This window comes from Polyodon spathula, chromosome 22, assembly GCF_017654505.1.
Source record: "Polyodon spathula isolate WHYD16114869_AA chromosome 22, ASM1765450v1, whole genome shotgun sequence".
In the NCBI taxonomy this organism is placed as follows: Eukaryota; Metazoa; Chordata; class Actinopteri; order Acipenseriformes; family Polyodontidae; genus Polyodon; species Polyodon spathula.
This window is the reverse complement of record NC_054555.1, coordinates 14,836,113-14,851,896: the sequence shown is the minus strand read 5'-3', so window position 1 is coordinate 14,851,896 and position 15,784 is coordinate 14,836,113. Positions and strand designations below refer to the sequence as shown.

Sequence of the window (15,784 nt, the reverse complement as noted above, 5' to 3'; positions counted from 1 at the left end):
ACTGTATCACATAGATCAGCTGCATAAGGAGCTTTCTACCACAGAACAGAATATGTTTAAAAAAAAAAATGCATGAGGTAAGTGCCTTATGAACAGTAAGTGCAAAACATTTTATTATTCTATTAAATTATATTATATATTAAATTAAGGCTGCCAAATGTTAAATTCACATGTTTTTACCATTCATGTATCAAACTGTACCGAGTTTTGTTTTATTTGCTATTTATTAGCTATTAGCTGTTTTTTTGTGTTACAATTGCAGCTGTGTAATGTGAAAGGGAAGTGTTCTTGGTACACTTGAAAAGATGGAAATGAACTTAGTACATTGCCAAGTGTACTCGGCACACATCCAGTGTGAAAGAGAAACGATCCGAAGAGGTTTCCACTGAAAAGCGCCGAGCACACTTGGTAAGTGTACCGTACTCAGTACACTTAAAAATGTTCCCAGTGTGAAAAGGGGATTAGTTTCACTTCACCCTCCGGAAAAGCAAAATCAAAAACAAAACCTTGGATTTCAGTTTATGCTCCAGTCGGAGCTTTCTGCTATTGTGGTATCAAATCCTGCGACAGAACCGGACGTTGGGGTGGGAAAATTTGTACGGTGGGAAATATTGTATACGATGCCGGCTCAGTCCAAAACACACATGGCTGATCATTTTGAAACGTCTGACTGCAAAATCCCAGGCCTATATTAAACAGTAAAATGCTGTACGTTTATTGGTGTTGTTGAAGTGAGTTAAAACTATAACCTTAAATGACTAAAAAATAAAAGAAATGTAAAATATTTGAGAAAAAAAGCCTGTTTATATTTACAAACATAGATAAGCAAACATGAAGTAATATTTTCACATTAATATTGAAAAAGAAAGGAATTTATCTTACCTGGTCTTGTAAACAGACTGCTGCATGTCAGATTGGAATCTGATGTCTGACAAACAGAAACAAACCGAGTAAAAATGCAGTATTAACATGTCCTTGCAGCTTGACTCTAAATCCTCTTTAACTGTGTCACATAAATACAGTATTGTAGCTTTATCCATTTAACATCTTCGTAGCACTTACTCTTCTGTAAGGTTCAAACAGGTGGTTTATTTGAGCCTGTTTGAAATAGGTTCCCATATCCGTTAGGACTCTTTGAAACAGGCAGAACCATTTTGATGGAAAATACTTCTGATTTTTGCACGGGATGTATGTTAATTAGATACCCACTTAATTTGCATAACATTCCTCATGCTGTCAGAAATGGGGCTGTCATCTTTCCTGGCATTTTTTATTTTTGCTCGGAACATGAAAAACAGTCGGAAAGTTAAAACCCTGCCACAAAAGCCCTCCCCGATGCTCGAAAAAGCTTTGATATGCATGACCAGTATAATTTTTATTTAAAAACTAAAAATGGCTCAACAAGGAAGCACAATTTAACATTCATGTTTAATATAAGTTGTTTAAAACATTTCTTTCAAGTTGTATTTTTGTTACTTTAAAGCAATAATAATGTGAAATACTGTGTATTATTACATGCTGTGTATGATTTTCTGTGACTAATCATTTGTTCTATGAGATTAAAATGTTATTTATGATTTTATTATTATATTATTAGACATGATTCACAGAGAAAATATACTTCTGAGATATCAGTATTTAAACAATCATTGATTTACTTAAAGTAATTAAAATTTCAGAGTACAATTAAAACATTTTTAGTCGTACCTGTATTTTAAAACAGAGTGGGTGAAAGCCAAACTAATACACAACTGCCCAGACGGGGCCCTAATGTGAGCCGTCTTGTAAACTATAGCATATTATTTCTTCACCTCTATAGTCTACAGCAGTGGTTCTCAACCTCTATGGACCGCAACCCGCTGCCTCTTGTCTGTGGTACTTGATGCCCCCCTCTACACACATGTAGCAGTAAAAAAAAAAATCCAACATGCCATTAGCTTCTTTGTATGTCACTGCTGTTCCGCATATATATATATATATATATATATATATATATATATATATATATATATATATATATATATATATATATATATATATATACACACACCTCTGGAAAAAATTAAGAGACCACTGCAAAATTATCAGTTTCTCTGGTTTTACTATTTATAGGTATGTGTTTGGGTAAAATGAACATTTTTGTTTTATTCTATAAACTACTGACAACATTTCTCCCAAATTCCGAATAAAACTATTGTCATTTAGAGCATTTATTTGCAGAAAATGACAACTGGTCAAAATAGCAAAAAAGATGCATTGTTGTCAGACCTCTAATGCAAAGAAAATAAGTTCAGATTCATTTTTAAACAACACAACTTAGGAAGAGTTCAGAAATCAGTATTTGGTGGAATAACCCTAATTTTTAATCACAGCTTTCATGTGTCTTGGCATGCTGTCCACCAGTCTTTCACATTGATGTTGGGTGACTTTATGCCACTCCTGGCGCAAAAATTCAAGCAGCTCGGCTTTGTTGATGGCTTGTGACAATCCATCTTCCTCTTGCTCACATTCCAGAGGTTTTCAATGGGGTTCAGGTCTGGAGATTGGGCTGGCCATGACAAGGTCTTGATCTGGTGGTCCTCCATCCACACCTTGATTGACCTGGCTGTGTGGCATGGAGCATTGTCCTGCTGGAAAAACCAATCCTCAGAGTTGGGGAACATTGTCAGAGAAGAAGGAAGTAAGTTTTCTTCCAGGACAACCTTGTACTTGGCTTGATTCATGCGTCCTTCACAATGACAAATCTGCCCGATTCCAGCCTTGCTGAAACACCCCCAGATCATCACTGATTCTCCACCACGTTTCACAGTGGGTGCGAGATACTGTGGCTTGTAGGCCTCTCCAGGTCTCCGTCTAACCATTGGACGACAAGGTGTTGGGCAAAGCTGAAAATTGGACTCATCACAGAAGATGACCTTACTCCAGTCCTCTACGGTCCAATCCTTATGGTCTTTTGCAAACCTCAGCCTGGCTCTTCTTTGCTTCTCATTGATGAAAGGCTTTTTTCTAGCTTTGCACGACTTCAGCCCTGCCCCTAGGAGCCTGTTTCGAACCGTCCTCACCGAGCACTTCACTCCAGCTGCCGTTTGCCATTCTTTTTGTAGGTCACTTGATGTCATCCTACGGTTGCTGAGTGACATTCGAATGAGTTGGCGGTCATCCCGGTCAGAGGAGAGTCGTTTTCACCCTCTGCCGGTCTGTAGCTTTGTTGTTCCCAATGTGTACTGCTTGACCTTGTTCTTATGAACCGCCGTCTTTGAAATTTTAAGGATGGAAGCAACCCGACGCTCACTGTATCCCTCTGCCAGTAAAGCCATAATTGAACCCTTCTTTTCCTCACTCAGAACTTTCCTTTTCAACTCTTTGGGCATGGTCAGTAGTTATTTTTTTATTCCAATTACTTTTGAGGTACTACTAGCACTGTTTTGCCATCCAGCTGGTCCTATTGCGAGAGGATAGTGATGACCACAGGAGTGGTTTTTATACTTTTCCTCGTTAAATAAGATTTGTTTTCCCCTAATCAGTACTATATTCTGTAGAATGAGGTGTGCCTGTGTTGGAATGGAATGGCTGCCATACATTTAGAGATGCTGATTTAAGAAAAATTTGCTGTGATCTCTTAATTTTTTCCAGAGCTATATATATATATATATATATATATATATATATATATATATATATATATATATATATATATATATATATATATATATATATACACACAGGTTAGGTTAAGATGCACATGGTAATTTGTATTTTTTTTTTTTTCCCCCTGAACCATCTGAATGAATAAATTAAAATACTTCCAGGCAAAGACATAACTTCCCAGATGGGGCACTAAAAAACTCTTATAATGATATATATTATATGCAATGGACCTTTCCAGTTTGATCATTTGATGAAGAAAGGTATTAGCACTGACATTAAGACAGAAATGGCACTAGTGCCAACAAAATCATTCTGTGAATTAGACCCAAAGTTGTTCAACGCTATACTGTATAATGATGCATTATATCTAGTATAATATATGGGCTGTAGTGCATTATTAAAACAAAAATGTCATGGAGAGGTTATATAACATGTGAAATGGTGCAGAACTGCAATATGAAATATTTTCTCAAAATGCACTTCAGCTCATTTTTTATATTACATGGATTTAAAAAATATGATAAAATACATTGTTTTTCAAGATATCTATCAATACTACTCAGAACAGAACGTACCATGTTGGGTTTATACTTAATGCCGTGACTTTCGTAATTCATAAATGACAATGAGTGCTGGAATCAGAATAGTATTATAGAAATCTTTAACAAGGCACCACCTACTGGGTCTATAAAGAAAAGTCAAGGCAGGTAGCTCAAGAAAAATGTAGCTTAGACAGCAATCCCCAGCCTTACAGTCTCACTGGAGCCTCTGGGGTATGGAGGATAATCTGTAAATAAATACATAAATACATACATACATTTTTCTATGTAATGTATTTAGGTTTGTATTTATTTATTTATGTATTTTTTTATTGTATTTATTTAGTTTTTAATTTTGGCACAAATTATCCTCCATACTGAGGAAGGCCTTGCCCTTCAAAGCAATGTTGCTAACAGGAAACAGCAACGCAAGGAGAGAGATAGTCGGCATTCACAACAGCAGTACACAGTGCCAGGTTTCTACTCGCTGCCATCTTTTTTGGTTAAGCAGCAAATTAAATGTGGCAGGTGTGTGTTAAGCTCAGACATGGCTTACTAGAGCCAAGTCAAATGTATTTTTTTTTTTTTTTGGACTTGTTTACATTTTCTCGTTGACTAATACAAAAATTTCAGTCATCATTGTTGGCTGGGTGTTAAACGACACAACATGTTTAGTTGTGAGACAAACGGTTTTTGCTCGAGCTAATCTTGACTGATCGAGAAAGTCACAGTGTAACTATAGCTACTATCCGTGTAATATAAAACCTTATTATAACCTCCTGATTGCATACTTTTGACTATACAGTATCTCCCAGTACTCTGCTGTACAGTTACTTTCAAACTGAATGAATAACCCTTCCATTGGGTCTGTCATGTGTTTCATCTTCAGGACTCTCACTCAGATTGAACTCTGATCGGCTTGAGGGAACAAGCAGCTTCAAGCATGTTGTGTCTCAGTGTCTGACCTAGAGGGGCATTAAACTCAGATACTCATAGGGGATTTTTGGAGTTGTATATTACCTGTTGCTTCTGGGTTGGATTCCCACCTAGAAAGAAAAAATGGCAAAATGTTGATCATTCGTCCAGGAAGACCTATATATGTAAAATACAAATGCAGATTGTGCTAAAGTCCTTAATTACCTAGGTGTAAGGGTATTTATCATAGGACTTTTTAATGAGGATTAATGAAATGTATTCAGAATATCAAGACCAGGCACTTTGGTGTACTTTGCCAGAACTCTCTATCCAGGTTTTATACCTTTTCTTTGTTTGTTTTAGTACCCCAAACTAACAGTGAAATTGTTTTTTTTGCTTTTTTAGTTATTCAGTATAATTCTTTTTTAAGTTGCTGTATGTGTTTTCTAATGACAATGCACACGTTTTCTATAATCAGAAGCACAGGAATCTTTAAATGATAAGACTAACAGGGAACTTTTAGTCTAAATCCCTTTTCACACTGGCATGTTCTACCCAGGTCGGAATCTACCCGGGTCAGGACCCGGTGTCAAGTGGGTTGGCTACACGATTTTATGCTGCTTTTAATAAAGCAGGATTAACCTGGGTGACAGACACCCATGCACAATATGCGTATTAATGCCCTAGAAGCAGTTTGTTACTGACACTTCCATCCAAACTTCTCCAGATTAAACCGTCGGCCCAAATGTTGATTAGAGCAAATGTTTCTTCATTCCTGCTGCAATCTGGCTCATTGTGTGTATCAGTCAACAAAAATATGTTTCTTGCGGAAGTGAAATGCAGGCCTGGCTGTTTATTATTTAGTCAGCTAAGAATGTCTCTCATACATTTTTTTCTCGCACAACCCGGGACAAAGTGTGTTGCCCCACACCCAGGTACGTTGCTTCACACTACGCGGGATTTTGACCCGAGAGCCAGAGCCCTGGTCAGGACCCGGGTAGGAGTGCCAGTGTGAAAGGGGCTTTAGTAGCAGTGCTGCGTAATAAAACACGTTTCCCTCTAGTTTACTCACTTTGTTACTTAAACTCATTGGTCAAAACAACAGAGTAGCATTAGTTCACCTGAAAGACAGCAGTATGTATTCCGTCAGGCTGGCATGATGGGCGATTGTATGAACACAGGAAAAAAAACAGAAAGATTCGAAATCACAAGGCTACAGCACGCAAGCACCGACATGCATGCTTCTTGGGGACTAGCATGATAAAACAGTCGTCTTTCAAAAGAATGGAAACTGTTGTTGCTAAAGTGTAGTGTAACTGTTTATTTTTTCCATGGTTACGTCTGCTCACATAATACAGTGAAAGCTATCTTAATAAAACAACAACAAAAAACAAATAAAGCTTAATAAATAAAGCTTGTAACAGTTAATGATAATAATGATTTGATATACATTCAATGTACCTTTGATAATAAATTACTCAGTGTCAGTCTTTCTTTACAAGTGCAGTTTTTCTTTAGCCCCTGTAAACTATCTGCTGTAGTTGCGTAAATGATTTGAAATAGGAACACACTCTTAAGAAAAGCCCGATAAGAGCTCTACACAAACTTTTTTTGTAGACACACAAGTGTGCCCAAGTGAAAACATGTAGGCATATATATTATATATATATCTATATATTATATATATTAGTATATATATATATATATATATATGATATAATAAGTCATTTGTGTACACACAGTAGCACCTGTGGAGTTTAATACTTTTGCATCAACATAATAAATAGACTATTTTTTCTCACTTTAATTTCTTACTTTTCAGCTGCTGTTTACCAACATATCAATTCTTTTAAATGATCTTTCATTTCCTTTAAGATGTTTTTGATTTTTTAGTATGGTCTCCAAGAACGTTTTGATTGAACAGCTAGTATGGTCAAATTCTGCCAGTGTGCCTCCCTCAGTGCAGGGCTGTGTCCTGTATCTTGTCACAGTGACAAATATTAGGCACATATTAAAAAACTCAAAAAACGACACAATCTTGTACAACAAAGTAACTGTTGCAGAGTTCATCACTCGAAGTTTAGCCACATGCCTCGCTCTTGTAGACCAATCCATTAAAATCTGCTTTCTAAGTGCAGAGACTGCGGGTACTAAACATTACCAATAGTCAAAACACCTGAGTAGGCTGTTTGAGTTAATGATACCGTTAACATTGCATTAGCCTGATAGATTATTATTATTATTATTATTATTATTATTATTATTATTATTATTATTATTATTATTATTATTATTATTTTATAAAAAGATTTGATGAATTGGTATATATAGTAGTTCTGTATGTCAGTATAGCACCTCACAGAAATGTTGTTTTATGTCCTTGGAATCATAATTTTTATATCTTCCAGTACTGTACATTAAAAAAAGGTTTGTCGATTCTAACTGGATATTAGATGAGAAACTAAAAAAAAGCTGCTACATTTTTTGTTTTTATACAATATCTTTTGGTTCTTGGTGACCTTATTTTCCAAACCATGAGTACTAAACACTGATTAAAGTGTACATTGTACTCATTGGTAAGTGCATGTGACAAACACTGATGAAAGCACCCATCATCGCATTCACTTACCGGTAACATCAGTGGTGTTATAGTTTTAAAAGCCTGGCTAACAATAGAAATAACGATAGAATGGACTACAATCGCAGGGACACACAGCGATAAAAACACATGTGTGAGTTAGAATTTATACGGAAAGACTTTATATTTGTAGTTGACAAAATTTGTAAAAGAAAATTGCTGGTCACATCGTAGAGCCCTGCCAATTTACCACTGCATATTTTACCACATTCTCACCAACAAAAAGAAATTTCTTGAAATGAAAATGATGGAATTTTGCATTATAAAAAATAATATTTAACCATATTCCATGTTTTGAGGAGCTAGTGAACCAAAGTCATTGCAAAAGAAAATAAAGATCACACGCTGGATACCATGAACTCACTGAACTGACTCTTCCACAACAAAAAGATAAAATTTTTGACTTGTAAAAGTGTTGTTGGAAGGCATGTATTCAGTGGGGTTCTACACGGCTCGGTGCTAGGACCCTTGCTTGCTTTATCAAGTATTACACCTTTAAAAGAATTGATTGAAATAATTGAAACTCAAACAGAAAGCAAGACCAGAAGACACAGCTGGTAATTATAGGGAAGACTGAGGGGGAAAAACAAGCCGATATGAGTATGTAATGGGTTACCAAGCCATGTTTGTTATTGTATTAATGTATTATTAAAGAAGTAACATTATGTCTGGTGGGTATATGGTGACAGTGCCTGCCTTATTAATAGCCAGCAGGTGAATTTTGGGAGAAACTGACATACAAATCTGCCTGTTTCATTCCTTCACCATTATGAAGCTGTATACAAATATATAATGAACACAGCCTTATAGAAATAAACCATCCATATCATAAAACTGTGGTAAAAACAGCACATTTAAATACAGCAAGAACATATTTGTTTTACATAGTCTAACCTAAGGTTTACTGTTTGGAAAACATTTAGAGTATAACACTGAAACAGCTCTTTGTATGTGAAATAAATCCAGATTTTCAGCAGTTTTTTAGTAGTCTGAATTAAACCCAAATACAGTAAAAATCTGAACATACATATATGCATACATACCTTCAGCCTTTAGAATCTGCAACCAAGGGAGAGACAGTATCCAGAACACACTTAACAGCATGGTTAGCAGGTGCCTGAGTAACACACAAACGAACCGTAGACATGAGTAAAGAATATGATATCAGCTAGTGCTTTTAATATCCAATTCATTATTGGTTTCTATGTGCCTAGATTAACCAGAAGCACAAGCTGCCACATGCTATTCAGACACAGCTAGGTTTGTTTAAGATAAGGGAACCTGAACTACTGACAATGACCATGTTTACAGTGACTCGTAGCACCTAGAGGGGAACGGATTTATTTTTGATGTCTTCATAACATCATCATACTCTAGTTCTTCAGATTTTGGAACTGTGCGTTCCTATCTGGGAACTCCTAGAAGGGGGAGGCCAGTGTCAGTCTGGCTCGACTAGTTTGTGTTAAGAAATGCTTATTGCACAATCAAAACATGAGGGCCAATGAAACTTGGTAAAATACATAAATAAATAAAGAAAGAAAGATCAAACCACAGCAGCTCACAGGGCTGTACATTTTCACAGGCATTTCATAATAGGCTTCCCTGAGGTATCCCAATGGGAGTGCATGTGCTGGCGTGAGGGTGGTAGTCGAGAGAAGAGTCATGAGAGAACAGTTGTGAGCAAGTGAGACTGGGAAATAACTAGTTAGATTGGAGTTAGTGTGCTAAATAAACCACTTGAGTCAAATCGTACTGTGTGGAGCCTGTTTTTATTTCACATGCAATGGTAAATGGTGCTTGCATTCCCGGAGTCTGTTTCATCTTGTTTTGATTGGTTGACAGTTCTGTCAACAAGCAACATGCACGAGTCACAATCTAACTGTGCTTTTACTGTTTTTCAGTTTCGAAGTGTAGAGTACAGCTCTTTAGTTTCTTTTAAAAATTGGCAAAAACAAAGAAGTCGGATGAGGAATACCATTCTTTTCAGCGGGAATAGACTGATATGTACGTCTTTGTGGAGGTCAGGATTTCCACTTTGTCTCATTCAGTGAACAACTGGCTTCAAACAAAACAAATTTTGACAAAGTCTCATGACAAAACAGGCTGCATTTGCAGCAAAATACAGAAGTTGAGACATGGAAAAAGGCCTGCAAGGAGCTGCAAAGAAAATGAAAGCAGGGCAAAGTAAACTACTGTCATGATTGAATAAAGGTGATAGTGTAAATTCAACAAGTTTCGCAGGCTGTTTACATCGTTTGCAAAGGAAAAATTTTCTTTGATGGCAAATACGTAAAGAGCTATATGCTTAATATAGGCAAAAAGCCCAAAAAGCTATTTGAAGAATTCCCCAACAAAGACAAAAACTTCCAGCAAATAAACAAATGCCTTTATCTGCAAAACTAGTTCACCATTGAGCTGTGAAAATGTAAGTTACATATTTTTAATTTGCTTTGGATGAGTCAACAGATGTCTGTAATGTTGCATAACTATTGTGGAGTATAGAAATGTCTTGCTATTTCTACACTAATAATTTACTTTCTGTATAATTTCAGTTAGTAGAAGTAGAGCACTGTCACTTTAAAGAGCGTCAAGTTAAGTCTCGCGAGAGGGGGAAGTTTGGGCAGACTGAGTTGGAGGAATCTAGCTTAGGCTCCGGTGCTTTTGTATTTCTTACTTCATAGTGGAGTGTGTAAAGCTGGTTGAACTAATATTTTGAATAAAGAAGCTGAATCTGTTGAAATGCAACACGTAATGTGTCGTATGTAATTCTTTGTTGTCCCACGGGATGTACGAGTTACTGTATAAAGCAGAGAAACAGGATTGCGGAGAACAACACGCAGCACTATGTATTGTCAGGTGATATATCCAGTATGTGGTAACTTAGTACGAGAAGAAATGCTTGCAATTCTGTCAAATGCTTAAAAACTGTGCTGGATTTTGTTAGCGAGAAGCAGGTTCACACATACACATATACTGCGGTTAGTGCGACAACCGTATTAATAAACAGCACTCGCTGCGCTTGTTGTACACACACGCCTTTCATTTCTGAAGTGACTGCACTCCCTGTTAACATCTGAACTCGGACCATCATTACACGTCATTCATTTGGTTTGTGTGGCAGTAGCTTGGAGGCTGCGTTTGTTTATGCTTTTGGAAGAAAGTACATTACGTAATCGATCGAGAGCTCTTTAAGCACAGCTATGCTCTTTTCTGGAAAGTCAGCGGAGACGCTGTTTTGCTTTTTCTGCACTGCACAATACAGCGGTGACGATCTGCAGTACCATGACAGTAAATCAAAACATTGAGGTGATCTTCCGACCAGAAGGCTGATGGAAACAACTTGAGTGGTCTCCAAATGACTGGATAAAAAATGTACGCATACCTAAGGAGTTGTATATGCATCTTTGCCATTTACTGAGAACTTAATGTTAAACTTCAACGACAAGGAAACCCTGTCCTGTCTCTACATAGGCAGTTTTTTCAATTAATCTGTTCATCAGAGATATGGAGACTGGCAGACCGACTCACTTTGAGATGTTATGAATGTACAAGATTCATGCACGGCAGAGGATACTAGCAACAATCGAGATCTGCAGCAGCTTGTGGCATTTACATCTGATTTACTAATGTCGTTCAAGTCTCGTTTTGTGGACTTTCACAGACAAAGCACTTTGTTCAAGTTTATGATTCATCCCCACTGGCATCTCAGTCAGAGATTTGGAGCTGGAAGTTACTGACTTCAAGGAGTCAGACATTTGGGTTGAAACATTTCTCACTCTAAATTCTAATCTGGAAAGCCTTGCTTGGCACGGCAACTAGCAAAACTGAACAAAAGGGAGTTAATGGACACATTTAAAGAAACTGGAGCACGAAGATAACCTCATTCTGCAAATTTGGAATTAACCTCCACTTACATATGGCACAATGCTGAATGTCAGTTCTGCTCTCTTAACGATGTTTGACTCCACCTATATGTGCAAACAGGCATTATCCCACTTGCTTCACAATCAAATTCTCTCTGGCCCCTGTGGTTCTTATTGTAGTGTAGTTGTAGGTACAGTAATCCCTCGCCAACCATGTATTTGCCAACCGCGGAATTCATGTATACACGGTTTTCCTTTTGTATATCAATTTACCAACTGTGGAATATAAATTTGTGTATACGCAGTTTTGCACAAAAACATATGATGCATCCGAATTTGCTTCCACGCTCCCATCTTGCCAGCATCTCCCTCTACTAGCATCATCTCGTAATAGCTTAATTGTGATTTTGCAGCAATATTTTTGTTTAAATCATGGCCCCTAAGCGTGCGATGAGTGGAAAAGGTGATCAAATTGCAAAAAGGGCAGGAAATGTGATGTCTTTAGACAAAAAAAGTAGATGTGTTAGAAAGGCTCACACGTGGTGAATCTTGTGCTTCAGTTGGGAGGGTGATGGGCATTAATGAGTCGACTATTAGGACAATAAAGGAAAATTAAGTTGCTATTAGGGGTAGCATTTCAAGCGGATCATCTAAAAGTGCAAAAGTATCTTTCATGCCACGTGATCACAACCTAGAAAAGATGGAAAAAGCATTAAACATTTGGATGGAAGATCAGGCACAGAAAAAAGTGCTTTTGAGTAGCACGATCATTCGTGGGAAAGCCATCGTATCTACACTCACTTAGTGGAAAGTTCAGGGGAGGGAAGTGTGGATGACATAAAATTTCAAGCCAGCAAAGGGTGGTTTGAGAATTTTAAAAAGCGAAACAGCCTACATAATTTGAAGATTGTGGGAGAATCAGCCTCAGCTGATCATAAAGCCGCAGCAATTTACCCTGAGGAACTTCGGAAGTTGATTGAGGAGAAGGGATACTTTCCGCAACAAGTATTTAACGCCGATGAGACTGGAATTTTTGGGAAATGTATGCCAAAATGTACATTTATCTCCAAAGCTGAAAAGTCTGCTCCAGGATTCAAGGCAGCAAAGGACCGCCTAACCCTTCTTTGTGGCAACGTATCGGGGGACTGCATGATTAAGCCTATGCTCTTGTACCACTCGCTGAACCCCCGTGCTCTAAAGGACAAGAACAAAAACTACCTCCCTATCTTTTGGAGATCAAACCAAAAGGCATGGGTTACTGCTGCAGTCTTTATGGACTATTCCATAATTGCTTTGTTCATGAAGTGGAACGGTACCTTGTAAAAAAAAAAAAAAAAAAAGTCTTTTAAGGTGCTGCTCATACTTGATAATGCTCCCGGCCACCCTGAAGCACTCCAGTTTGCCCACCTGAATATTGAAGTAGCCTTCCTGCCGCCCAACACCATGTGACACATAGCAACTTTCAAAAGTTATTATACACGGTGTACCTTATCGGGTATCATAGATGCCATGAACAATGACCCGACTTACAGTAATCAATTGTTTGAAAAGTTATAGCATTGCTGATTGCATCACTATCATCAAAGAGTCACTTGATGAGTTAAATGAGTCAACTCATAATGCATGCTGGTGTAAACTTTGGAAGGAGGCAGTGAATGACTTCCAAGGGTTCCCTACAGATGAGGAGGAGGTGAATCGCATTTTGGATGTTGCACGACGATTGAGAGGTGAACGGTTTGAAGACATGCAGCCGAATGAGGTTGAGGAGCTGATTCAGTCACACATGGAGGAGTTAAACGAGGACATTGAGGAGCTCATCAAGTCTTCTAGTGATGACAAGGGCGAAGATGTTGAAGCACTGGAAAATCCCAAGCTTCCAACCTTTCAGAAACTTTTATGGAAATCGATCCATTTATGGAACTTAGTCTGACTTTCAAGGAGATGCAAAGAGATTTGCAAAGATGATGAGCCAACCTACCATCATGAGCTTCAAAAACCAACGACATCCACTGCTGAAACTGTCACTGTCCCACCCACCTCACCTCCCTCTTCAGAACCTGACGTCACTCTAGCCTCTCCATTATCATTACATGGCTCTGGAATTGATGACCTGAAGTAATTTTATTACTTTTTAAATGTTACATTACCCAGTATGTTATAGTATTTTCATTGTTTTTATGTTACTGTGTTTTTCATTTGCGTTTAGTAAAGGGAAATGCAACTTAGATAGGCTTTGGTAAGTGTAACCGCTGCCCCGGAGAACAGAACCCCCATAAGCTTTCCCATAAGCTCTAGTATTTACCAACCACAGTTTTGCCAACCACGGGGGTTTTCAAGAACCTAACTCCCGTGGTTGGCGAGGGATTACTGTATACTTGATGTAGATGGTCAAGAAGGCATGCCTGCCACAGGGCTTCCCTGGGTCTAAAACCCTGCTAGGTACAGACAGGCATTGCAGTAACCACACACCGGCCATGACTTTGCAGAAATTAATAATTTGCTGACATAAAGGGAGGAGTTGTCTGGGAGAAGTGACCTAAAAACAGGAGAGTCCTGGCAAATAAGGGAGAGTTGTCAGGTCTGACTTGTTTTAATTGATGATAACCTCACTTGACAAAGTTATATCTATCAGCTACAAGAAACTGGATAAGTCTCAATGGACTGAATGGTCTTGTAACAGTGACAAGGAGGGTGTGCTAGGTTCCTGCTGCGGGGTCTTCCTTTATAGCAGGACAACTATAGGCAATTTTTTGTCTCCTGTTTGTCATGAGATACCCACAACCACATTTGATAGGCCTCCTCTCATTCACTGCATTTTACACCATTTCACCCTATGTACAGTGATTTACTGAACCATTGTGCTTTTTGCCCTCTTTGTTGCCATTTGCTGTCAATGTATTATTGAAACATGCTGTTGGAAAGTTTGTTTTTATTGTGTTTCTGTTGTTTGTAACTGGTGGGTCTACATCACTGTGTCTTGTGCTGCAAGACAGGGATAGGCCATGACAGTGTGTGTGCAAAATCAATCTGCTCTAGAGCATTTGGTAAACCTTCTTCCTTCCTGTGGCTGATATAAAGATATGCTATCAGATGTAGTTCTCTTATCACAATATATGGTTTCAGTTCAGTCTCAGATATATTTGTAATGGTGTATACAAGGTAACACACACAAGACAAAACAAATGGAAGCCCTACAAGAGAGGTTTGGGAAAAGTAACAATTCTATGATATATTTAATCAATCAGTACTTTTATGTGGCATGTGAAATCCTGTTTAAATCAGATTATAAAACAATGGATTCTGAAATTTTGTCATGTAAAGTTTGTTATGAAATTTGTGAATTGGGTTGAGTCAGCTGTGTTCTTACATGTTTCCACACATGGGTACTGAAAGATGATGACTGATGTTACTACTGTTTCCTGTAGTAGCACAGTCACACTGGACCTCATTGTTGAACCTGTGATTGTGTCTCCAGTGACTCAGACTGGCTGCCAGCACTCATTCATTCAACCACTACTCATGCACCAGTTGCAACAAAACTGCTCATTTTATACACACTGATATTTAAGAAAATAAACTGAATACCAGATCATAATATACAGTATAATCTCAAACTATGTTGTTTGTTTTCTATTATTGCTTATAAATAGGGCTTCTGATTTTTGGTTTTAAACCAGTAAAACCGATAAAATACTCCCAATACAAAAAAAAATGAAATCGGTGGATAGCCAATAAACATCGGAAACCACTGGAAAAACAGTGGACATGGTTATTCAATTCACATTGGCTTCATCGCTTTCCCATTAAAAAATAAAACCTACTATATATATATATATATATATATATATATATATATATATATATATATATATATATATATATATATATAATTTCCCAGTGCAGCTATGCAGTGTCTCACCTTCCTGACTTGTATCTATCATTGATTTGCTCTGAACACTCTAAACCCACCCCAATTACTGAGTGACAGCATATTGCTACATTTCTAATGGCGATTGGAGGCAGTGTGGTCTAGTGGTTAAAGTCCAGGGCTTGTAGCAGTTACCAGTTAAAATCCCACCACTGCGACTGACTGACTCATTGTATGACCCTGAGCAAGTCACTTAATCTCCTTGTGCTCCATCGTGCAGATCAGATGTTAAATCAATCTTCTGTTATAAGTG

At 37.7% G+C, this 15,784-nt stretch overlaps 1 protein-coding gene across 1 annotated transcript in view; it reads right to left on the bottom strand.

Moving 5' to 3' along the window:
• Positions 1-9,044, bottom strand: part of LOC121296768 (cadherin-related family member 4-like) — a 57,526-nt gene extending 48,482 nt beyond the window's left edge. The window contains exons 1-3 of the mRNA XM_041222536.1: positions 8,784-9,044; positions 5,208-5,233; positions 883-928 (exon numbers count right to left, since the gene is read on the bottom strand). Of these exons, the coding sequence (XP_041078470.1) occupies positions 883-928; positions 5,208-5,233; positions 8,784-8,844 (133 nt within the window). The 5' untranslated portion in view covers positions 8,845-9,044. The remainder of the gene's footprint in view (positions 1-882; positions 929-5,207; positions 5,234-8,783) is intronic.
• Between the last annotated feature and the right edge of the window lie 6,740 nt (positions 9,045-15,784).